Source organism: Dermacentor silvarum, chromosome 5 (assembly GCF_013339745.2).
Source record: "Dermacentor silvarum isolate Dsil-2018 chromosome 5, BIME_Dsil_1.4, whole genome shotgun sequence".
Classification (NCBI taxonomy): Eukaryota; Metazoa; Arthropoda; class Arachnida; order Ixodida; family Ixodidae; genus Dermacentor; species Dermacentor silvarum.
Genome location: NC_051158.1, coordinates 122,420,402 through 122,446,842, shown reverse-complemented (window position 1 = coordinate 122,446,842; position 26,441 = coordinate 122,420,402). Strand labels below are relative to the sequence as shown.

General features: G+C 49.7%; 1 protein-coding gene across 3 annotated transcripts in view; it reads right to left on the bottom strand.

Moving 5' to 3' along the window:
- Positions 1 to 910: 910 nt before the first annotated feature.
- The window catches only part of LOC125945981 (uncharacterized), a 526,632-nt gene continuing 501,101 nt past the window's right edge, over positions 911 to 26,441 (bottom strand). For all 3 annotated transcript variants that reach the window (XM_049668437.1, XM_049668439.1, XM_049668438.1), the window contains one exon: positions 911 to 1,151. In XM_049668437.1, the coding sequence (XP_049524394.1) occupies positions 988 to 1,151 (164 nt within the window). In that variant the 3' untranslated portion in view covers positions 911 to 987. The remainder of the gene's footprint in view (positions 1,152 to 26,441) is intronic.

Below are 26,441 nucleotides of genomic sequence, written 5' to 3'. Positions count from 1 at the left end.
ACCCAAAATCCTGTCTCCATGCCCCATAGCCTTCCCAATGCTTCGACTAACATGGGGAATTTGCATCTGACACTGTTCTTCCGTCTTCTCTCGTAATGGCAGTCGAGGGACCGTGTCGCGTTTTCTTCCCCAGCCACACCTTCTGCTTCCAAAAGCGGTGTCGCGCATTCCGCATTAGATTGTGTACCAAAATTATGTTGCGAAATTGTTGACGCTGCATGCAGTGCATCTTACATTCAGGCGTCCATGCATGTGACGTTAACTTTCTGGCTGAGAGCGCAGCTTTCTCGACAAGAAGGGCGCGGATGCTTTCGCTTAAAAGTTTTGCTCTTGTCGCAAAGGAATAGTTTGGTACTTTGCAAACGTGATCGTCAGCGCGTGATCTAGACACCGGCTTGGATTACCGCAGTGCCCAGACCTGGCTAGGGGCCCTTTAAAGCGGGATCCGCGTGTAGTGGCCGAGTTTCTATTTGAAAACAGATCTTCTTTCTTGAGTTTAAAAAGCTGTAGTTTGATAGACTGCTCTTAGTCCGGTCTTAAACAGCTGCATTTTAATCGACTGCTTAGAGTCGGGCAATCGCGCAGTGGGAAGAAGCGTGTATTCTCGGCAAAAAGTGTTATGGTATGCATAACAACACCACTATAGCGGATGTTTCAAGAAAACGTTGTACGCCATATTCTCCAATTTGTCATTCAGACCTGCAGTTAAAATATACGGCTTGCAAAACTTAGAAGCTGGTTTATAATACTTTTCATGTAGATGAATACTATCATTGCACATAAAGAAAACAATAGCTAATGTCATCAATGAAAAACTTCCTCAGGTTGTTGCTTATTAGTGCCATAAATTGCGAAAGTACTTAATATTCCGTGCAAAGATCTGAGCGGACCCCGATAGCTGCTTTGTGTATCATAAAACTTTATTTTTATTTCAAACAATATTTCCAAAATATAACACTGATAATGTGCACTCGAGGTAAGGACTCATTATTGGTGAGCCGGTTTGGGTTTATTGTCGGGCGTGCACTTTTCCCGCCAGAAATACCAGTCGCCCCATAAATTTGTGCAATTTTTATAAAACACATCCTTGCAGAGCGTGCGATTGGCAGAGAACCCGTTCTGTGCCACCCAGTGCAAACAAGTGGAGCTATCTGAAAGCACACATGTAAAAGTAGGTTAAAAAGTGCTGCGGTATAAATATATCGTAAACATATTCACTGAACTCCTGGCGCTCATGGCCAGGTTTGGAAATTCTCAGGCAACGTAAAACATTTTAAATCAATGGACATTGAATAAAACAAGTTTTAGGATTTTTTGCTGCAGCTAGTAAGCATGAGTTGTCGACTTTATACTGCACGTCCTTGCTCTAGAACACAGTGTCGAACTTGTGAGGACGACTTATAGGTTGAAAGCCCCGAGCGAAGCATCATCTTGTGTAATGTCTTCGTCGCATCAAGGACAAGAGGGCGTAAAAAACGTGGCCATTTGGGAGAGGAAGAGGTACACATGTGCATCAGTCTGCGAGAGTAAATTTTAAGAGTGGTCAGACGAGTGAAGACAACCAGAATCTGGCCACACATAACCACTGGGCTGTAGTCGTCGTCCCGTAGGTAAGAACTCTTGAGGTGTCACATGTAGCCTGATATGAGTGTAAATTGAGTCTTTGCCTCTCTTCGTCCTATCTCACTTTTTGATGTACTGTGTGCTGCGGCGCTGTTCTTACCGCCGTCATTTTAGAGTCAATTGATGACTCCGACGCTGCTGATTTGCTCTATTAAAATGACGATGAACATGTTCGTCGCCGCATTGGTTGCCACTAGGCTTCTATGGGACGATCAGCACTGACTACTGCTGCTTACAGGAACTAACGTATTGACCTCCATAGAGAAATAGTACCACAAGTTTTTTTCTGTTTCTGAGGCATCCGGAGTGCAGTCCTCCCAACTTCACCAGGCTTGACCATAGTATCTGCGGAACTGCAGCTCATCGCCGAAAAGTTCATGGATAACCTTTCCTCGGTGCATAGTGGACAATGCATGTGTGCTATCTCTGACAATTTTGATGTGGAGTAAACCGCGCAAACGCCGGAAGACCGAGCAATGGAAACCAGGAGAAAACGAACGAGAGCGCAACACATCACCAGCGATCTCCCGCCATGCATTCTACGGTCGTTGTTGTTCACACCAGTGGTTCAGTTTCAGTTTAATATTCGTTCATACAATAGTCAGAGACTGCACCGGAACCATTTTTAATATTTATATAAAAAATAAAGCGGAAGACAGAGCAGAGAAACAACAAAATGAAGCTGAGTAAGGACACACATTTAAGCAACCCGAGCGAAAATATTTTGATATGTCGTGGGCATCCATGCAAAGTCCTACACACAAACAGTTGTGCAAATCCGACGCACTGTGGGAAACGGTTTTTTGTGAAGCATTCTGCAGGCAGCTGGCTACGCAGCATTGCTTGGGGTTACGGAAAGCGTTACTACACTCACCAATGTGTTTGTGCCAATACAACATCTGTGTGAGTTTAGGGTGTGCGATTAACTAGAATTAATGTGAGAACGCGTGTGTAGTACGACCGCAGCAAGACGACGAGGACGGTAGCGACAATTGCATCATTTCAATGAATGATCGAATTCACATGTACGAGTGGCATGGAGGCGAAAGTTGAGTAAGAAATCCAGAAAATAAATGCTCACTGAAGACAGCACGTGGTATCACTTCGAGGACCCAAGAGGATGACTTGTGGAAATACTGTCACACAGCCCCCAGCACAGCCCGTGCCTTTTTATAGCCACTTGGGCGATATGCGTGGTGCAGCCGCTCGCCTTGGCCGAAGCGTATCGATGGTGCCATTGTGGAATTCGATGCAGGATTGTCATACTCGGACACTATGCTCACCAGGAAGGAGCAGGCCTTGTTTGATTGTTTGACATACATGTCCACATGAATGTCGTGACACGCCTATCCAGAATATATCTAGGTAAAGAAATGCACGCAATGCCATTCAAGTCAATAATGTGATCACATTTGTGACATTAATCTCATGACATGCATGACACATCATCAAGCTCATGATATGAGGCTACATAACAAGTTATCTAGCAGGATACCCATTCTTCTTCTTTCTAAAGTTTTGCGTCCCAAAACCCGTTCTGATTATGAGGCACGCCGTAGTGGAGGGCTACGGAACAACTTTGACCACCTGGGGTTCTTTAACGTGCACTACAACGCAAGCACACGGACGTTCTTGCATTTCGCCTCCATCGAAATGCAGCCGCTGCGGCCGGGATTAAATCCCGCAATCTCGTGCGCAGCAGCGCAATGCCTTAGCTGACTGAGCCACCGCGGCGGGTAGCGGGATAACAATGATATCAGTAAAATTACGTCACATGAGTCTTCACTCGCACATACAGTATACGGCCTATGGAGTTTTTTTTCTATTGCCGAACGCGACCATCGACGACTGAGCCCATAACAGCTTCGCCGTAAAAATGGCGCAGTTTCGCCCGACAGGCGAAGCATCAATTGCTATAGCAAATTAGTAGACAGCAATTCAGAGTAGGGATAATAGTTTTATCGGCTGCATAAACTTCGACACATTCGCCTACTAACTGAATGAAGACGCGTGGTGTCAGCGCGCACAAGCAAATATGAATAGATCACACTCGATGATCTCAGACAACAACTGTCAAAACGTTGGCGTGAGGATACGCGGCCGCCGCAGCGAGCGAAGCTTCGTGCGGTCTTTTGCTTCAACGGAAAGTGAACGGCAAAAGCACAGCGCAAACAAAGGTCAGAGCCGTGTGGAGATCGCTGTCAAAATACGGTGCGCGCGACAGCCCGAACTGGCGCAAAGTACAAGTACGTAGTAGCTGGCAACGTAGAAGCCCCCCCCTCCCCTCCTGCGCTGCCTGCCGGCTTCCCTCTTTTCGCAGTTCCCTTTGCGCCCGATTGCAAGATACGCACTTGGTGCCGCAGCACAGCATCGCCCTCCCGCCCTCCCTCCCATACTTCCAGGGCCTTTTGCGCGACGGAAGAAGTAGTGTTTGCTCTCCGCCGTGTGCTCGTTCTTCGTGAAAGCACCTCCCCCGCGCGCTTTCACTCGCACATACGGCGCGCGGCGACGACTTTATTGCCCTTGGACTTTATACGGAACCTCACGGCACAGCGACCACAGAAATCCGCTTGAAGTGTCCCTATAGTTGCTATCGCAAGGATAAAAAATATAAAAATATCAATAAAACCTAAACACATGTTCTTTTTTTTCTTAGACGAGGCACTAACAGATGCACAGAGCACGCGACGTGGATGGCTACCACGAGTCACGGAGGTGGAGGCGTTGTCCTCACCGTCGAGGAAGCAGGAAAAAAAGTTTCCACGGTGGCGGAAGGGGAAAGAAACGTGGGTGGCTGTCATGAGCCGCCCCTAAGGCAGCGCGTTCCCCAGTTCCTAGGGACCACCATCGTTTAAGGTAAGAAGACGACACTCTACCACAGACATGCCGTGTGAAGGGGGCATGCGACACAATAGCGGCTCCAGAGTGAAAAAGAGAGAGGTATGGGGACGTGTCGGCACGAATCAAGAACATTTAATATGCGTCGTGGTTAGACTACAAGAAAATTACTTTCGACTATAACCACATTGTTCTACTCGAAAGGCAAGCACGTGAATTTCCCGGTGCTTTATTGAATACCAGAGGCGGTGGTATTAACCTAAATATCAGATAGGACTCTCGAATTACCCAGTCATGGTGTGAGCAAAAACCTGATTTCAATATTGTCACTTTTAAATCATTGAAATAGTGACCGGGAAGGTGGACATGTTCGGATACGGGAAGGTGCATAAGAGATACATAAGCACAGCAAACAGTGTCGGCTCGAAACCATAGATGTTCACATATGGAGACGGTTTCAATGCATTTTCTATGCGAACTCCGCTCGGCTACTGGGCAGGCAGAGTTGAACCTTGACCATGCGGAGATCCCAATCACATCCCTGAAGTGCATACACTTGCAGTCCACGAACTGCACAAGGTAGGTGTTTTCGCCGTGATGATACCGGCATCGTCATCATCTTGCGTGCGCACGTTTTGGTGCCTTCGAAGACTGAAGACTTATATTCGCAGCAAGATGACGAATAACCGTCTGAGCGACCTAGCTGATCTTCCGGTCCAACTATTTCTTGCCAATAAGATATATATTCTGCGTGTTCTCCACATGTTGATGCTGCGCACAGTAATCGACGTATACGTCTGCACTAGTGTGCCAGTATAATGATACTCCAACGTATCTCTGCGGTGCTTTCGCGGGAAAATTGTGCGTTCACTGGCGTAGGACCCAAACGTAAACCGGTATCAGGGCACCCGCTTCATCATCGAATAAATCCCGGCTATGATTTGTCTTTTACTGTCACTGCGCAGGAACTCACGTCTGTGGTTTCTCCGAAACATTAAGCACTTCATATGTCCCCATCATCGCTTTGAAAGACACTCCATAGTATGCTGTCCGAGGCGGCGTCTCTGCCCTAGCTAGTGTAGTGAACCGTGCTAATATTTGCGTTTGTGAAACCTGCTGTAGTGTATGGCGAATATTGACACTCAGTGACATGCCTACTGAGTCCTCTATTTTTGCAGTTCTCTCCTCTCTTCTATTTGCTTTTGTTATTTCTCGTATATATCTCCTTGTCATTATTTTCTTATTTCCTGCGTTTAGAATCACCAGCCGGTGCCACAAGGGTGTTTAAATTTAGTTTCTTGTAATCTACTGCGTCTTTACCAAAGTTGGAATACATATGCACATTGCTTAGTGGTGTTCTCTCTTCTGCTGCGAAATTACTTTTTTGAAGCTATATTGTGATCTAGGTAAGTGATGTTATTTTGTTGCTGCTGGGTACCTGGTTTTTTTCATTGTTAACACTGTTTTTTATGTGTGTGCTGTACGATGTACTATACAAATTTCATTTTCTTAGCAAGAGCACTGCTGTGTAAATGTGCTTATTTTTCATTAATATCTTACTGCGTTGCTGGAATAGCTTATTCAGACTGATGTATTCAGAACGCCTTCAGCCCAGTCAAGCAGTTGTTAAATGATTTTAGACATCGAGCAATTTGTATCCGCAGCGCAACCCTGTTGTGCTCTCGGACGAGTGTGTTAATCATGCCTAAATAAATGTTCGCTTTTTCTTCACCTGCTTTCATTCGGAAATGACGCAATGAGAGCACGCCGATTAACTACAAAGTTGAGATAGTTAAATTGAAAAAAATATATAAGAAAATAAGAAAAACGTTCAGAAATAGTGGGAGAAATTGTAATGCACAGAAGCGTTGGGCTGAAAAATGATTGACATCTTTTGAATATGCGCAGCCGGGATATCTACTGCGTTGCACTTATCTAAGCTGAACACCGTGTATGTTTATTGTAGTCTTGAGCGACTGAACGAAGCGTAAGTGCCATGTAACAAGATTTATCTCGGACTTCCGATTGATTGACTTCAACATTTATGAAATAAGAGGGAAGTGGAAGGGAGTTAAACAATAGTCAAAAAACAACGCATAAGTTCCCCGCCTGCCCCCCCCCCCCCCCTAATAAAAAAATCCTGGCGCGGAGGCGAATTCCGTGCTGGATGAAAGACGGTGAAGAACGTCCGGCACGTGACCATGCGGCGCAAGAAGCGAAAATAAAAGCCAACGCATCCAATCCGAAGAAACAAAGAAGTTTCGAGCGGCCAACGAGGAAAGAAATATCGCAGTTTCACCCGAAATTCCGAAGTATCAATTGCGATAACTTCGTAGAGAGCTATACGGAGTAAGGATAGTCGTTTTATCAGCTGTATAAACGAGGACATGCAGCAGCACCAGCAACGCGCAGAACTTTTGTCGACGCCGTCGCCGTTTTGCCCGCGTTCGCAGCAAACGCGCGCGGCGTTATGGACTGTTGCCAGGGCCTCTGGGGGCGGCTCGGAGGTTTTCGACGAGATCAGAACGGGAAACTTGTCGAGCAGCACCGGAAGTATTTACCAACTTCTCGCCTCGCAACGTTTTATATAAATACGCATTTGGTGCCGCAGCTAAACGTCGCCTGCCCTCCCTCCATCCCGCCCGCCCACGGCCTTTCGCGCGACGGAAGAATTGGCGTTTGCTCTATATATACGGTGATTGTAAAGGAGGAAAGAGACGCTTAATTCTGTAGCGCTTCAGGGAACACGGCGCAGAACGCGTGTTTGTTGTCCGCCGTGCGTTCGCTCCCCGTGAAAGCGCGCGTCCCTCGCGCACTTTCACTCGCACACATAGCTCCCGGTGCGTGGCGACGATTTCATCGCCGTTAACGTCATACGGAATCTCACGGCGACGACGACGGCGACGGTGACGCCGGCGGCAGAAATCCTCTTTGAGTGTCCATATAATCGGTATCGAAATAATAATAATCGGCCAGCGTGGCACAAAAGCGAGGCGTGCTGCGAGACGGAGGGAAACTTCCAGGAAGTGACGCCAGGAGAAGGTTGGCCACCGGACCGGGAGTTGACGGGCCGTCGGGTTCCATACCCAAGCCACCAGTGCTTCACATGACCGGGGCCTCCTGCCAACCCGTTCTTGGGCGACGACACCACCTGTTCGTGAACTTCAGCCCGAGGCCGGCGAGCTTCAATGCCTGCGGGCAGAAGGTGAGCAGTCGTACTACGGGCCCGAGTTCCACGTCCAGTTGCCTGGCCAGAACGCCGCCGCCGCTGCCCGTGCCCCCAAGACGCCTGCCTTCCTTCTCAAAGCCAGAGCTGCCGCGCTCTGGTAGCCTGTTCAAAGACCCCATCGACATTGTGGTGAGACGAACGCCATATCTTCTAGTCGTTTCGCCGCCTCCCATCCTCTTCGAACTATTACACACCCTCACACACGTGATCAGCCAGGACTTCTGTTGATATCGTCTTAAGTTGGAGGGTGGTTATCTTGCTGTGATATTTCGTTGAGTGTTTGTTTGGTGGGTTGCTTTTCGTTTTAATTTATTATATGTTTCCATTTGTATTACAACAAACGGCTTTGTCCTCAATCGGGTTCTTGGACGCTCTGCCTAAGAGAACCGTCTAAACCAATTAAAGGAAAGAACCTGTCATAAAAAAACACCGCATATCCACGGGGTGAATGATGATGAGTGGGCGAAGCTCCGGAGGGAATCATCGGTAAACCGTGAATCTTCCGTGTAATTCGCCCAGTCTCGCCGCACTAAATCGAACGATTGACTTCCACCAACGACACGCACCATATGTGATGTCATTCCTATTTTATAACAGCGCCCTTCAATATAATTGAACCATCTCCCGATTACGGGGACGCTAGCACAAACGCGTTAGAAACGTGCAGTACTCTCTAGTAAGGGGGAAAGGCCACAGCGTCTTACGCAGCCGTTTACACATGCCGGAACGTGCACCACGTTTGCCGACGCCATCACATGACTGCTGAGAGAGTATAACCCCCGTATTCACAAACGCTCCTCGACTTGAACTTGACTTGCCACCGCCTTCAACGCGTTTCGAACGCGCTGCCCAAGGCGGTGGCAAGTCAAGTTCAAGTCGAGGAGCGTTTATGAATACGGGGGTAAGGCGGAGAGGCCACAGCGTCTTACACCAGCTTCTTACACGGGCCGTAACGCGCTAGCACAAAATCGTTAGAAAGGCGCAGTCTTTCGTTAATGTTGGGTATTTATTGTCATCGTTGTGCGTGTGTCCATGTGCGCTTCGTGGCGTAGTGGCTAGCGCCGCGCGTTCGGAAGCGAGGGGTCCCTGGTTCGATTCCGCGCTACGGACACAACTTTCGGAATTTTTTTTAAAGTAGACGTGGCTACCTACTACGACGACGAAGACTACTACTACTTCTACATACTACTGAGGAGGGACAGACCCACACCCTAAGGAGCTTCGCCCCTAAAAAATTGGCGTCCGCTACGACGGGATGAAGCCGGTTGTTCATAGTTGCTTTAACGGAAAGTGAAGAACATGAGCTTAGTAGAGCTTATTACGTTGGGTGAGTGCTTGGGGCTGCAAGGTGCAGAGTTAAAGACCTGGTTAGACGAGCAAGAAGCAAACACTAAAGGATGCTGGTAGAATTTATAGTGATGAGCATGACACAGCAAAAAATGTCAATGACTCAGCAAACAATCATTAGCACTCAAAAACCACTGAAATGGGTTCGGACGTGGACAAGTGAAGGAAACACCAAAGGATGCTTGTAGAAATCATAGTCATAAGCATGACTCAGCAAAATTGACAATGAGTAAGGGAAAAAATTTACTCTCAAAAGCCCATGAAATTGGTTTTGACGTGAGTACTAAGTGAAGGACACACTAAAGGATTATTTTAACGGCATAGTCACGAACATGACTAAGCAAAAACGTCAATAACTTAGCGAAAAAGATTACCACCCAAAAGCCACTGAAACGGGTTATGACGTGGGTAATAAGTGAAGGAAACACTAAAGGGGAATGGTAAAAGTCATAATCATGGGCATGACTGAGCAAAAAGAGAATGACTCAGCGAAAAAAGATTAACACTCAAAAACCAATGGAATGGGTTCGGATGTGGTACTAAGGAAAAGGCTAAAGGTTGGTGGTCGAAATCATAGTCATGAGCATGACTGTGACTTCAGGCAGATCCCACGCCCAGTGGGAATCGATGTTATGCGAAGCAGTCTGTGGGAAGCCTACCAAGCTACCAAAACGACAGTGAGAGCACCAAGACGTAGGCGGCTCTATCATGAACTACATAACATCCATGTCATGACATTCATGTCATCAGTCCTCAGAGTCCCTTTAGCTACACCTGAGAAACATAAAGGCAAAAACCTTAGTCATGCTCATGACTATGACTTCGACAATCAACCTTTAGCGTTTTCCTTAGTACCACATCCGAACCCATTCCATTGCTTTTTGAGTGTTAATCTTTTTTCGCTGAGTCATTCACATTTTTGCTCAGTCATGCCCATGATTATGACTTCTACCATCATTCTTTGTTGTTTCCTTCTGTTAGTGCCCACATCCGAACCCATTTCAGTGGCTTTTGAGTGCTAATAATTTTTCGTTGAGTCATTGACGTTCTTTCTGAGTGATGCTCAGGACTATGACTTATACCATCATCCTTTAGTATTGCTTTCACTTAGTGTCCACGTCAGAACCCATTTCAGTGGCTTCTGAGTGTTAACCTTTTTTCGCTGAGTTATTGACGTTTTTTATCGGTCTTGCTCATGACTATGATGTCTACCATCATCCTTTAGTGTTTCCTTCACTTAATACTCACGCAAGTACCAATTTCATGGGCTTTTGAGAGTAAATTTTTTAGGGGCGAAGCTCCATAGGGTGTGGGTCTGTCCCTCCTCTGTAGTATGTAGTAGTAGTAGTCGTCGTCGTCGTAGTCGTCGCAGTAGGTAGCCACGTCTACTTTTATGGAAAAAAAAGTCCGAAAGTTGTGTCCGTAGCGCGGAATCGAACCAGGGACCCCTCGCTTCCGAACGCGCGGCGCTAACCACTACGCCACGAAGCGCACATGGACACACGCGCCACGATGACAATAAATACCCAACATTAACGAAAGACTGCACGTTTCTAAAGCGTTTGTGCTAGCGCGTTACGGCCCGTGTAAGAAGCTGATGTAAGACGCTGTGGCCTCTCCCCTTTACTAGAGAGTACTGCACGTTTCTAACGCGTTTGTGCTAGCGTCCCCTTAAGCGGGCGATGGTGCAATTATAATGAAGGGCGCTGTTATAAAATAGGAATGACGTCACATATGGCGCGTGTCATTGGTGGAAGTCAATCGTTCGATTTAGTGCGGCGAGACTGGGCGAATTACACGGAAGATTCACGGTTTACCGATGATTCCCTCCGGAGCTTCGCCCAGTCATCATCATTCACCCCGTGGATATGCGGTGTTTTTTTTTTGCTTAGTCATGCTCATGACTATGATTTCTACCAGCATCCTTTGGTGTTTACTTCACTTAGTCCACGTCCGAATCCATTTCAGTGGTTTTTGAGCGTTATTCTTTTTTTTTTTGCAGAGTCACTACCATTTTTGCTGAGTCATGCTCATCACTATGAGTTCTACCAGCATCCTTTAGTATTTGATTCACTTAGTACCCGCATCCGAACCCATTTCAGTGGTTTTTCAGTGATAATTATTTCGCTGGATCATTGTCATGACCTACATGACACGCTTGTCACGAGATTCGTGTCATGACCTATCATTTTTGTTCGTCATATACTCGTGTCATACTATGCCAATTTTGGTAAATACCAAGGTAATGAAATGACCATGAGAGCACTAAAGACGGAGGCGGCTAGGTAGATAGATAGACGGATAGATAGATAGATAGATTGATACTGTCAAAATGGCAAATATTAGCCAAGAACTGCTTCGCATTTTATAACCTGAAAATCTGAACACCTGGTTGCCATCCCCAGATCATTGACCATGGAACGAACAAAATGTCATCAAGTGTTTTGTACTTTTGGATGAATTAGTTTATTTTGTGAGTGTTGTGCGGTGCACGCCCTGTGACTCTTCTTTAGGACTTGAAAGTGCTGTGGGTGGATCTCGTCAAGTTTAGGTGGTGGACCCACAGTCAACGTTTAGAGTGATCGTTCTGTGAACTTGTCACACACTGACAGCAGTTTTTTCCTTGGAAAAACTTTCCAAGAAGGGGCTTTTGTTGTGCGTGGAATGCGCGACGCGGTGCGGTCGATGCTGACAGACAAGAAGCAGACGATAAGGAGTGCGCGCGCGGAGGCGAATTCCGTGCTGGATGAAAGAGGACAACGTTGAAGAGCGCCCGACACGTGAACATGCAGCGCAAGAAGAGACAATAAAAGATAAACGCATCCAATCGGAAGAAACCAGGAAGCTTCGAGCGGCCAATGAACAAAACACTGATCAGCCAGAGTGGCAGAAAAGCGAGGCGCTGGGAAAAGGAGGGAGAGTTCCAGGAAGCGACACGAGGAGGTCGGCCGCCGTACCGAGAGTTGAAGACGGGTCGTCGGGCACCGGACCCGAGCCACCAGGGCTTCACACGACAGGGGCCTCCTGCAAACCCGTTCCTGGGTGTCGACACTCTACCAGTTCGTGAACTGCTGCCCAAGGCCGGCGAGCTTCGGCGCCCATGGGCAGAACGTGAGCAGTCGGTCTACGTACCCGAGTTCCACGCCCAGTTGCCTGGCCAGAACACCGCCGCCGCTGCCCGTGCCGCCAAGCCACCAGCCTTCCTTCTCAAAGCCAGAGCTGCCACGCTCTGGTAGCCTGTTCAAAGACCCCATCGACATTGTGGTGAGACGAACGCCATATCTTCTAGTCGTTTCGCCGCCTCCCATCCTCTTCGAACTATTACACACCCTCACACACGTCATCAGACAGGACTTGCGTTCTGTTCATCTCGTCTTAACTTCAAGTGTGGTTTTCTTGCTGTGATATTTCGTTGAGTGTTTGGTTTATGGGTTGCTTTTCGTTTTACTTTTATTAAAGGTTTCTGTATGTGTTACAACAAATGGCTTTGTCCTCAATTGGGTTCTCGGATGTGGATCGTCTAAACCAGTTAAAGAAAAGAACTTGTCATAACACGCATTCATCACAAACACTGGAGCCCACATCGACGACATCAACCTTCTCATCGACTTCGCACCCGCGACCACGACTTCACTAATCCTCCACGTAGGCGCCAACAATTTGTGCTCGGTGAGAGGTGGTGTAGTTTTCGATAAATACCGGTCGTTGATGAAGCGGATCTTCAAGGCACGTCCGCACGTGTCCACGATTTGCGCCACCGTCATCCTGCCTCACACTACCAACCGTCGACGCGAAAACGACAATAGGCCCTTTATTAGCCGCTGCAACACGGAGGCTTGCACTTTCTATCAACGCCTTCGTGAATTCTACCGCCGAACCCGTAAGGTCTTTTACGTCGACTAGGGATTTCAGCACTTTGACTACCGACCCCACAGGAATGTCGGACATAACTTCCGGGATGATCCACCACAGGCACAAGGCTCCAGCGCCAACCAAGACGAAGAAGGTTCCTTCCTGTCCACCCAACTACAACCTTCGCAAGAACGCCGGACAAGGCGCCGCCAAGAACTGTGGTGCATGACGGCGCCCACCATACAGTGGTAAGCCGGTCCATTTCCCAGCCTCGAGGGGTTTCTTATAACTAAGGAAATTATTTTAAAAAACGCATCCACTGCGAATTGCATGCTTCCGCCCTTGCGTGTTATTTGAACGTCTCGGTTGTTCTTATAGGCCTTCGGAGGAGTCATTAGAAATAGTTCACTATGAATCCGATAATATCTCGGCACTCTCAAAAATTAAAGCGAGGAAATTTGCTAGCGGCAATGTTTGTCCTCACAACAACCGGCTGGGATCAAAACATGTTATGGCTTCCATAACAGCACCCTTACATAACAACAACGAAACGTTTGATAACGTTGTGAACCTGTCTAGTATTGAACTTACCGCAGCCAAGCTTAGCGCCCTTTCAAAAGGTTTGAATTTTTGCCCGGCCACTGGCGGCTTTAGTGAATTTCAACTACTTAAAGATTTAGACAAATTTGCAAGAAATTTGAGAATTATACAATATTTTCATGACCATCCTAAATCAGAGAAAAGACGCCACGCGCTGCCTAGCAGTAAGCACTGGACTCCTTCTTCACAGCGCGACAAGTTTCTGAATATACGAGTATATATTAAAGCAGTACAAGGCTATATACTTCAGGCATACAAAGAACATGTTCCCTTTCGACGCTATATCTCTATTGAAGAAAAACAGGCACTGACTGAAATAAACAGCAAGCAAGATATTGTAATAAAACCTGCCTACAAAAGAGGTAGAATAGTGATTATGGACAAAAATGACAATGTTAAGGAGGCCAGCAGACAACTAGCTGACTCCTCATTCTATCAAACATTAACGTATGACCCTGCTAAAGATATTAAACTTGAGATTAAGGATAGAATCACCGAACTTGTAGTGAATAAGAAGATGGATACAAGAATCGGCAACTCTCTAATACCGCTCAGTCTCGTAGCGGGAAGAATTCATCTATTACCAAAGATTCATAAAGAAAACAACCCAGGGCGAGCCATTGTTTCCGGTGTAGGCACTGCCACTGCAAAACTATCGCGCTACGTTGACTGCTTAATTCACGCCATACCAAGTACATTTTCGTCTTGTGTAAAGTATACCAACCATTTTTTTTCTGGCATCATAGAATTACAAGTGCCTCCTGAATGTTTGCTTGTTACACTCGATGTTAGTTCTCTGTACACAAACACCCTTCATTCTGATCGGATTGTGATGTTGATGTTGTCGGCCCAGGCCTCAAACACACAAGGATGGCACAATGAACACAGAGAGGCCTTAATGACACGGGGATAGGACTAGGACGACGTACACGATAACACATACAATTCACTTCCTAGTTGTCTGTAGCTTATACAGCGTCTCTGTGAGATGACGTCAAATTACGTGTCAGTATCACACACTCACGGAACGAAGAGTAGCAGTTATGAATCTAGCAGCGGGTAACGCAGGGGACGGAGGCCGGGGCGGAGGCCCGGCACACGACGAACCACTCGTGTGGCACCTGGGTCGGGACGTCTGCCCACCACAGCTGCACCGGAACACGCTTCGACTGCATCGGAACACGCCGGTGTCATATGCTCACACACCAGCGTAGCAGACCGGATCAGGCACAGGGACAGCCAACCGGGTTTCCCAGCTCACCCAGGAACACCGGCCTAGGGTATATGGACAGCGCGGCTCATGTGGCACGAAGGCTCAGACCGGGCACAGCTCAGACCGGGCACAGGCTCAGCCCAGGCACAGGGAGAGCCCGGGCTGCTCTCCCAGCTCACCCACGAACACCCGCCTTGAGTAGATGGACTGCTTGGCTCGTTCGGGACGAAAGCCCAGACCAGGCAGCTCAGGCTGGTGATGTAGATGTAGAGCCTCGGTGTTAGTGGCACATACCCACTCTGGTTGATTGGCGAAGAACCGGCCTGCTGGTGACATGGTTGTTGTTGTTGCCTCAAAACGGTGACATGGCTGCCCCTTCAGCAGATGATGATGATGATGATGATGATGACCTTTTCTTTGGCGCATACACACTCACGGGGATCGGCCAAGAGTCGGGCAGATTTTATATACGTGCTAAGTGAATAAAGTTAGCAAATGTCAGCACCAGGCACCGGCTCTTCCTCTTTCTCGTCCATCGAACACCACAACAGTCATGCACATTCGGCTGCGCAATTCAAACACAGTCTAACTCCTATCACATTTCCCGCCAAGTTCAAGAAGTCGAGGAGGGTTCTAGCACGGGGGAGCATCGAAATTCACTCACTTAACGCAATAACATTCCCGTGTTTTGCGGAATTAAGGTATCGCAGTGGTTGGTCGTCCGACTGCAGGATGAACGGGTGACCGAAAGGTACACATGCAATGTCTGTTCCGCCCACACAAGGACGAAGCACTCTCTCTCAATTGTGGAGTAGGCAGCTTCACGCGGAAGAAGCTTCCGGCTAGCGTAGGACACGGGGAGCAAACTTCCGTGGTGTTCTTGCCAAACAACCGCTCCGAGACTTCTCGAAGAGGCGTCCGTGCGTAGCAAAAAGTGGTTGCTCAAGTCTGGAGCCTTTAGTACAGGCTGCTGTAACAGCTCCTTTAGACGCATAACTGACTATTGTGCGGTGTTATTTTCAGTCATCGTCTTTAGTGGAGCGGGTCCGACTAAATGACGTGGCACCATTTCTTGACAGACGTCACACAATTTCACAAACCGTTTCGTCGCCGACTGGACCTATGGCCACAAAAATTCAGAAGCAACGCGATCCACCGTTCTCGTCACACCCTGGTGACCGGCGAGGGTCCCTTCACGCGCTAATTTCATCACGTTCACCCTAAGATCTTTTGGCACCACTAGTTGGATGAATATTTTTCCACCAGAGACTTTGTGATTCCTGTATAAAATGCTATCATATAAGTAATATTCGCTTGCGTGACCATCCGTGATCGTCACCTTCCCGACCTTTTCGAAGCAACGCCTGAGAGACCCATCGTCCTTCTGTAAAGCTTTTAATTTGCTTTGCTCTATTCTAGTGACTGCGGTTTGCATAACAGGAAGTGTGGGAAGCGACGGTGTCTTCACTTCCTTGGAAACAGCGGTGAGCTCTGCACCATATTCTTCATCGTCTTCTGTTTGTCTCGAGGAGGCGGCTGTTTTTTTAGCTTGGGACAAAGTGTGGTCCTCTACAGCCCGTAGGTCTGACTGTGCGTTGAATGACGTCCTCAAGGCAGTGTAACTATTCTTCTAAAAAAAATTATAGGGTTTTACGTGCCAAAACCAGTTCTGATTATGAATTTGGACCTCCTGGGGTTCTTTAACGTGCACCTAAATCTAAGTACACGGGTGTTTTCGCATTTCGCCCCCATCGAAATGCGGCCGCCGTGGCCGGGATTCGATCCCGCGACCTCGTGCTCAGCAGCCCAACACCATAGCCACTGAGCAACCACGGCGGGTACTATTCTTCTCGCTGTAATGTTTCTGTGGAGACAATGAACTGGCCGGGTCATTAGGTGAACGGGAAGCTTCAATGTTTCCCAGTGCCACGTCATACAGGGCGTTTCGCATACATTTAACTCGCGCGACGCCTGCAAAGAATGGCGTGTCTAGATATACTATTGCTTCCGGTAAGTAGTGAATCGTGTGTTCAAGCAAGAACACTGCACTTTTTGTTCCTGGTATTTTGAATTCAGGTACCCAAGAGAGCCGCACGATCACAGTATTGCAGCCAGTGTCTCGGAAAACAAACACCGGTTGTGATTCGAGGAAGCCTCTTCCCACTGGCAGATTTCCACTGTCACATTTAGGCCCTGATTGCATTATTGTCATGTTGACTATTGGGATTGTTTCGCCATCTTGAAGCACGACGTATCCGCCACCCTCTTGTGTCGGTTTTCTGGCTTGCGACAGAGCCAGCATGCACGACGCTTCTCTTTGTTTTTCCCTCCTTGAGGGTTCACCTCCTTGTTAGTTTCTGCTGGACCATCCATAACCTTCAGGGTTCTCTTTAGTCCGCGACCAGCATTCTGAATCTCGATGTCCTGCTTCATCACAAAGGCAGCAACAATTAGTTGTCCGCGGCGGCACTGTTGGGGTTGCAGCCTTGTGAGCAGAGTCTAACGCGAACTAATTGGAGAGCTTTTTTCCACCAAGATTGGTCAAGTTATGTGCCTTTATGAAACAATCAGGGTTCTTCGACAACGTGGTGAGGGTCTTACAATTTCTTTCTTTCAGGAACACTTGCAGTGAAGCAGAACATCTTCTCAAAAGCTGTTCAGCAATAATGGCGTCCCTGAGTGAGTTGAAAGTCCTCTCAATGTAGGAAACTTCAACCCAGCGGTCGAAGTAGCCCGACATTCTTCCTGCATATTACAGGCCAGTCTGGTGGTCTTCGAGCCTTGCGGTTCGAAACATTTCTCGGTATCCCTCAGCGGTGTACCGAAACCGCTGAAGGAGAGTAGCCTTCAGCAGGGTGTAGTCTAGAGCTGCATCCGAATCAAGCCGCCCTATGACCGTGAACGCTTCTCCTGTCAGGCAAAGGCTTAGAGAGAGTGTCCACGTTGAACGGGGCCATTCACGACTAGTTGCCACTCGCTCAAAACGTTGTAAGCAGGCATCTAAATTATCTCGGTCTTCGTTAAACGGTTAAACGGGGGGATCAACTTATGAGGATTGAATACCTCAGGAGCCGCCCTGGTAACTGACTGTTGCGTGGTTAAGTCATTCAATGGCCTTGTTCGCCAGCAGTCTTTTCCTGGAGATCGATCTTGAGATTTAGCACTCGCTCTTCCGCTTCTAATCGTAGGCGCTCTTGTTCTGCCTGCGCTTTCACGTCTTCGCGATGTTGAGCGCGCTGGTCCTGTTCTCTCGCGATCTCTGCGTCAACTGAGCGCTTTAGCTCCACTGCTGTCATTCCTAAGTCTTTCCCTGTGACGTACAACCTCTCAATCTCCATCGTTTCTCCTGTGGGTTTGAGAAACCTTGCAAGCTCACCAAAGTTATGATGATGATGATGTTGGCCCAGGCATCAAACACACAGAGATGGCACAAAGAACACAGAGAGGCTTTCATGACACGGAAACGGGACTAGGACGACATACACGATAACACACACAGTTCCCTTCCTAGTAGTCTGTCACTTATACAGCGTTACTGTAGGATGACGTCAAATTACGTGTCTGTATCACACACTCATGGCACGAAGAGTCGCAGTGATGAATCTAGCAGTGCCAACGCAGGGGATGGAGGCCGGGGCGGAGGCCCCGCACACGACGAACTCGTGTGGCAGCGGGGTCTCAAAGTCGGCCCACCACAGTTGCACCGGAACACGCCGGCGTCATATGGTCACACAGCAGTAGAGCAGGCCGGAAGAAGCACAGGGACCGCCAGACCTGTTTTCTCAGCTCACCCATGAACACCGGCCTAGGGTAGATGAACTGCTTGGCTCGTTCGGGACGAAATCCCAGACCAGGCAGCTCAGGCTGGTGACATGGCTGCCCCTTCAGCGCCAGGTACCTGCTCTTCCTCGTCCATCACGCACCACAACAGTCACTCACATTCAGCCACGCAATTCAAACGCAGTCTAACTCCTATCACAGAGATAAGGGCGGTGCTATCAGCAGATGAAGACTCGCCAGACGATAAGCCTGTTGACCGCTACACGCTCTGGACCCCTCTTAAGATTGTTCTCGCAGTAAACAATTTTAGTTTAACGGGGTCTATTACGTGGCAGTATGCGGAACGTCAATGGAAACGAGAATTCGTTCTAATTACGGCGATATTTTATGGCTCTACTAAAAAAAAATTCTTGCGTCTCGCAGCTTAAAGACACTGTGCTACAAGCGTTTTATCGACGACATTTTTATGATTTGGCCTCAAGGGGAAACATCTCTTAAAATTTATAAGTGACTTCAATCGTGCTCATTCCACTATTTCCTTTTATAGCCACTACTCGCAGGACAGTGTTCACTTTCTGCATGTAAGCGTATCACTGTCTGGAGGCAGATTAACTACCAAACTTTAGAGGAAACCAACGGACACCCACAACTATATAGCAGTCACGTCAGGCACTGTAAGACGGGCATTCCGTACAGCCAAGCCCACGGCTTTAGGCGTATATGTTTAAGCAAAAGAGATTTTAGTGCTCATTGGAGGCCGAGTAGTCCGCCGGGAAGTGTGGACGCTCACACATCGGCTCCCGTTTCCTCAAATGTTTTCGGTGGTAAAGTCCGCGAAAACCCTTGATTATTATGCACCATTCGACGCACTTTGTTGCAGGAATCAAGCCGATACCGAATTTATTTGGGTAGGTGCTTTTCTGGAACTATTATACGACTTTGAACTTTTCACCACGCCGTGCGGAGTGGACCCTAACGGGCTAACACCGGTGACGAGTACGGGCTAGGCCTAGGCCAAACTCGGTAGTGGTGGGGCATCATGCCCGAAGTCGAGATGGTGGAGGGGGTAGAAATCACCCCCGAAGAAGCAAGGTGTCTTGGCTGGACCACGGCAACTGGCAAGAATAAGAAGACAAGGCAAGAGGCTCCCAAGTCGACGCCGAGCCCTGTAAAGCAGGGAGGCGGCAGGGGCGGCCGCCGCACGGCAGCCCCGCGGAACGTGCTGAAGAAGCTGGCCGGCGCCTCTAGGCTCCCGAAACTGCCTCCGGACCATATTCGAGTCATCGTTAGGCCACGGGGTGGCCTCGACGTGAAAAAGATCAGCACTACTAGGGTGGCACAAGCGCTGGCTATGGTGGCGGCGCTTTCCCGCGACGAGGTAGGCGAAAACATCGTCTGCCCTAACAACGTGCAAAACATCTACGTCGTCTCAGCACCAGAAGAAAGGAACGCGCATGCTTACGGGATAGTTCAACAGATCCGCCTGCGCGAAGGGGTCTTTGAGGTGGCCGCGTACATGGCTGCCTCGGACAATACGTGCAAGGCTGTTGTGAGGGAAGTCGACGCCGAGTTCAAGGACGCTCAGCTTCACTCAATGATTGTAAACCAACGGAACCCCACCGCATTGGAGGTGCATTACATCAAGACGACAACCACGGTTATCGTCGTATTCGATGGACTGAGGGTGCCGAACTTTTTCATGTGCGGTGCGGGCATGCTGCCCTGTGCTCTATACAGAAGTCAAGTGGATGTGTGCTATGGTTGTGGGGAACTGGGCCACAGGGCCGATGTATGTCCGACCCCGAGTGTGAAGAAGTTCTTCACATTCGGGGTCGGACATACATCGGACAGGTCCCACCTGGGCCGACAAAGTGAAACAGACGAAGCCGATGGGCCAGACGAAACATGCCGCCGCACAGGCGAGCGAGCGGGCCCACGGTTTTATGATCACGCAGTTGAACGAAAACGCCAGTCTCAAGGAGGAAATCCAGAGAATGAAGGCTGACATCGAGGCATTCCTAAACGCTAGCGCCGCCCAAGCGGCCACGGCAAAGCAACCATCTGCGGAAGAAGGAGCCACAGCAAGGGCGGCCAAGCGCAGAGCTACCTCCTCCCAGGGTACGGTTTAGGACGTGAGCACGGCGGAGGCTGCCATACAGAGGTCCTTGGACTTCATGCAGAAATCCTTTACCGAGCGGGTACAAAGCAACCAGACCCTTCTACTGAGAGTGCAACTGCTCGAGAACGAGCTTGCCAAGCGCTGAGACGTACACAACGGCGACGCCGCCAGGCCGGAGGCGATGTCCCGTGAAATGCTAGAAGACAACGAGCAGTCGTTGGCTGACGAGCACGATGACATCCCAGCCTGCCTCCGGTCCAACAAGCCCAACCATGGCGAGACCGGATCGTAAGCTCATCGTGTGGCAGTGGAACTGCGCCAGTTTCCGGAGGCGCAGGCCTCAACGGGTGCAGTTCATCAATACCCGGGTGACGCAAGAGAGGCCCCACGTCATTTTGCTACAGGAAACGCGAATGGAAACAATTACCCTCCCTGGGTACCGATCCGTCTCCTCGTTAGCGGAGAACGGGCACGGCATCGCGACACTCATTGCAAAGAAGTGTGCCTTCCAGGAGCGCGACCTGCGCCTTAGCAACACCAAGCTGGAATCGTCGCTCGTCGAGACCATACCCAACAGCTGGCTCAAGAACAACGTCTACGTTATCAATGTGTACTCCTGTCCTAAGGACATTGTTTATTGTGAGGCGAATAAATTAAACAAGAATAAAAGCCTCGGCAACCGGCAGACCTTCTACAGCCTAATGACCAAGGCATCGTCCAAGGCGAGAGAGAGGCCGCTCGTTATAGCCGGTGATTTCAACGCACCGCACGAAGCCTGGGGCTACGTGAGAAGCATTCCCAAAGGCTGCAGATGCATGCAAGCAGTAACTGAGAGCTCCCTAGAACTGATCACTGACCCCCATTACCCCACGCGCATGCGAAACTCGATCTCGAGAGACACCACCCCGGACCTGGCCTTCGTCCAGAACGCGCTAAGAGCAGAATGGCATAACTTACAAGATAACCTAGGCAGTGACCACTACATCGTAGAAATCTCCCGCCAGGTCTGCGCGGCCCAGCAGACGGCCTTCAAAATAGTGGACTGGGACGCCTTCTGCAAGAGAAGGAAGGACGACCACGAAGAATACGAGACCTTCGCGGACCTCGTAGCGAAGCTCAAGAAAGACGTGGCTGCATTCACCAAGACCACCGAAACGGACCTCAAGCTCGACCGCATGGACGCTCGATTGGCGCACCTGGTCGAAGCCAAGAATTCCCTCACGGCCAGATGGAAGACGCAGAAGCTGAGTGCAACCTCTGGAAGAGGATCGCGGCCTTCAACCGCGACATCTAATCGCACTGCAAGGAGCTCGGCCAGCAGCAATGGAACAAAATCTGCGCGTCGGTCGACGCATAGATGCGCGCGGGAGGCAAGTGGAACCTCCTCAAGCAGTTACTGGACGACACGGAGTCCAAAAGAAACCACACTCTGGCCATCGACAGGCTGGTTCACAAGCTAACTATCGAAGGTGCATCTACGAACGAAGTGATGGGCGAACTTGCGGTTCGCTACCTCCTCATCTGGCAGTCCGGGCCGGAAGATTACCCGGCCTACGGCGGCAAAGCGGACGAGGACCTCGACGCCCCCTTCTCTGTCTCGGAAGTCAGAGCAGCCCTTCAAGGCCTCAATGGAAGATCGGCTCCCGAGCCGGATGGAATGGAACAGACTCCTCCGAAATCTGAACGACGGCTCGATGGAACTGCTCACCAAAGAAATCAACGAGGCCTGGGTGGCCGGCACCGTACCGGATGCCTTGAAGGAAGCCACAGTGATCCTAATTTAGAAGCCAGGCAAGACACCGGCCATAGACAGTCTGCGACCCATTTCGCTCACGTCCTGCGTGAGCAAGGTGGCGGAGCATGTCATCCACAACAGAATATCGAGGTATGTCGACGAATGACAGCTCCTCCCGTCGAACATGGTCGGTTTCAGACCCTCGCTGTCTACTCAAGATGTCATGCTCTGATCAAGAGGCGGATAGCCGACGTGGTCACGGGAGACGTCCGAGGCATCTTGGCGCTGGACCTCGCCAAGACTTTCGACACCGTCAAACACAAGCACGTCCTCGACTCTGTGTCGAGATTGAACCTCGGCGAACGCCTTCACGCGTACCTCAGCTCTTTCCTCAGGGATCGTAAGGTCACGATCAAGTTGGGCGAGATGAAGTCAGACGGATACGCGCTGGCAAACCGCGGCACGCCTCAGGGTGCGGTGCTATTCCCACTGCTCCTCAACATCGCCATGAGAGACCTATCGGTCCGACTCGACCGAATCGGGGGCGTCAATCTCAATCACGCTCTCTACGCGAACGACATCACCATCGGGTATGGCGGCGGGTCGGACGCAGTGGTGGAGCGGGCTCTGCAAGAGACCCTGGACGTCACGGAAGAATTCCTCGAGTGCACGGGACTGGTCCTCTCGCCGACCAAGTCGGAGCTCTTGCTGTATCGGCTCGACAGAAAGGGCCGCAAGTTCGACACGCCGCTGGATCAAGTACCAATCGATCTCAGAACGAACTCGGGTCAGCTCATCCCGATGATGATGATGATGATGATGCCTCAATGAATGGCACAACCCACTGTGGGGGATAGGCCACGAACCGGGTGGTATTATGATGGAAATTAAAATTAAATTAGTTTAGAAATAAATAAGTAATAAAAATTAAAGGAAAATAAATAAATAATTGAAGATGTGAAACGAACCGATAATAAAAGAATTAAGTAGTCTATACCAAGTTAGTCAGCCTTACCTAGATAGGAGTATTTATATGAATGGAATAATTAATTAAGTACAGTAAAGGATAGACGTAAATTTTGAATAATAATATTAACACTAATATAATTAGGGTTGATTATCTCAGGGTGCTCGGACTTCTTCTTTCTGGGGTTTTACGTGCCAAAACCAGTTCTGATTATGAGGCAAGCGGTGCTCGGACTGGTCATCAACACAAAGGGCAGCAACGTGCAAACGATCGCACGCCTGAGGGCGAAGACGGAGAACATGCTCAGACTCGTTTCATGAGTGACGAGCCGGAGGGGTGGCATCAGCGAAGCCAACCTCCTAAGAATCTACCACGCCTTCCTCATGAGCCATATCAACTACGTGGCTTCTGCACTAAACTGGTCGCGGTCTGAGGAGAACAAGATTGACGCTCTCATCAGGAAGAGCATTAAACGAGTGCTCGGTATCCCTGTGACGACCAGCATGGAGAAGCTAATGCAGCTCAGGGTCCACAACACACTGAGCGAAATCGTAGAAGCACAGAAAACGGCACAGATCGTTCGCCTGTCTGCCAGCAAGTCCGGCCGCCGAATACTCAAGATGGCGGGCCTCACCGCCATGGCCGCGGAGTCGTGCGCCGTCCCCCTCCACCAGGAAGAAAGGGACGCCTTTCGAGTCTCCACAATCCCGAGGAACGTTCGCCCACAACACAACGAGGTCAGGCGCGCAGCCAGGGCCCGAGCACTCATCAAGACTGCCCTGCAGAACCCAGAGCTCGCGTCTTTTATAGACGCGGAGCAGTATCTTAGATCAAACTGTACGCGGCCACGGTGGTTGATCCCCAGAGCAAAATCCTGAATGCAGAGTCCATCCAACACTCGACGGCGTCCGTCGCAGAGCAAATCGCACTGGCGCTGGCTCTGTGCGATCCCGGGCGCACCAGAAGTCAGGCATGGTCCGTCACGTCATGACTTGGTTCCGAGGCTCACATGGGCCGGAACGTCTGTCCCGGCTCGATCAATTCCAAAGAACTGGCCCACGACCAGGAGCGAGGTCTTGGCAACCGCGCCGGTCTGAGGGGCCCGGTTTCGCAGGCGACCGACCGGACCACGGACCAGCTGCTCACTTTCCACGACATCACGGCTCACTACCAGCTGGGACGCAGGCAGTTTCCGGCTCCTCACCCGTAGCTCGGCAGACCCCAGGTCTCGGTGTTGAGCATGCTGCAGACGGGCTGATTTCCGTCTCGATCCAGGCTGAGCCACTACGCTCTGGCTGTGGATCCCCGCTGCCCGGACTGCGGTGAGGAAAGGTCCACCTCTAACCACATGCTGTGGCAATCTTCTGCATTGCACCACTTGCCTTTCAACAGGCAAGAAGACTGGGAAGAACCCGTCAAGAGCGACGACCTTCAAGTCCTGCTTCAGGCTGTCCAAAGGGCCTGCGAAAGGGCTGAAGATCACGGTCTTCCGCCCCCGGTGCAGGTGCGGCCCGCGACTACGACAAAGTAGTCACTTGGACAAAATAAAGTTTCTTTTCTGTCTGTGTGTCTGTCTGTCTGTCTGTCTGTCTGCCTGTCTGTCTGTCAGTGCTTATTGTGCGCGAATGAAAAACACCCTTCTTAAGCGGAAATGTCCGCATTAGATAATTGATGATGCTGTAAACAGAGCTGGCAAGCTCAGCCGTGCCGACATACTTAAACGTAAACCACCTAATAGTGAACAATGTACAAATTTATTCCTTACGCACTCTGCGTCGGTGCCAAATTTAAGGTTTCAGCTATTCCTAGAAAGCATCATAATGTCACTGCACAAAGCGATCGCCTTAAGCGCATCTTTGTAGAACCGCCCCACGTCGTGTATAGGAAAAATAAAAATTTACGTGATACTTTGACAAAGTTAACCTTAAATCCAAGCCGTGGCACAGGCTGTATGCCTTGCAAGAAATCACGTTGCCAGGTTTGTCCTCACACAAGGACAACACAGAAAGCAATCAGTAGAGTCCTGCACGGGCCGCTTTTTTCAGCCGGGCCTGGCCCGGGGGCCCATTCTTACGTTGGGCTACCCGCCCGAGTCCGACCAAAAGTTTTATGGCGAGACCCGGGCCCGGCCCGGAAATATTCTACGTTACCCGCGGGGCCCAGCCCGCCGCCCCTTTACCTTAGGACCGAGCCCGGCCCGAGCCTGGCTCGAAACCGGCCCGAACCCGGCCCGAGACCGGAAAACATCACCGAGCGGCATTTAAAAATAAAATAAAGAAGATAATTACACAAATTTGTTCTTAAGGCATAAATACATGTCATATGCAATTATGAACACCATTTGAGTGGTCTGAACGCAAATACCAGCGCCGAAGTAATGCGAATGACCCTGCCGATACATATCGCCAGCAGTTTCCCAAGGCGCGATCTTGATGCGGCCCAATCCACTTCAATCGCAGCGCCGCCACAGTATTTTTCCACGTCGGGCGCCTCACTGCCAAGCATGCGCCGCCCCAGCCGCTCGTCCCACTGAACCGTATTCTAGTACACTATAGCCGAAGCACATGCCACGACCGGTCTTCAGCGCAGCGCATGGATGGAGTAAATGGAGAAAGAATGCTTCTCGCTCCTCCGTGGTGCAGCGTAATGCGCTGCTGCTAGGCGGCCTGTTGAGAACATGCGTGCAATCATGGATGGACGCAGTGCCATATTTAAGCCGTGTGACGAATTATCTTATCTTACCAGTCATCGTTGCAGCAATTCGCCTTTGAAGAATCAGCAAGTCGCGAACGCGCTTGAACCACGCTGAAAGCATTCATTACACTGATTTAGGTAAGGAATACCATGGCATCCTTTGGTTTGAGGCGACTTCGGTCTTTCGGGACTTTTAAATTCTGTTCCAACAGGGCAAAATACGACGGAAGAAGAAAAGGGAAGTACACATGTGTAGCACTGCTAGCTTCCAGCTGCGCCGGGGCAACAGGTTTTTCAGAGTCGAGACGCGCGAGGATAACTCGCTGCACGTTACATGCACACCACCAGAAAGTCCGAGCCCAGCCCGGGCCCGCGTTAAAATACCCGAGCCCGCTCCGGGCCCGTGTCAAAAGCACATACCGCGCCCGAGTCCACCCCGAGTCC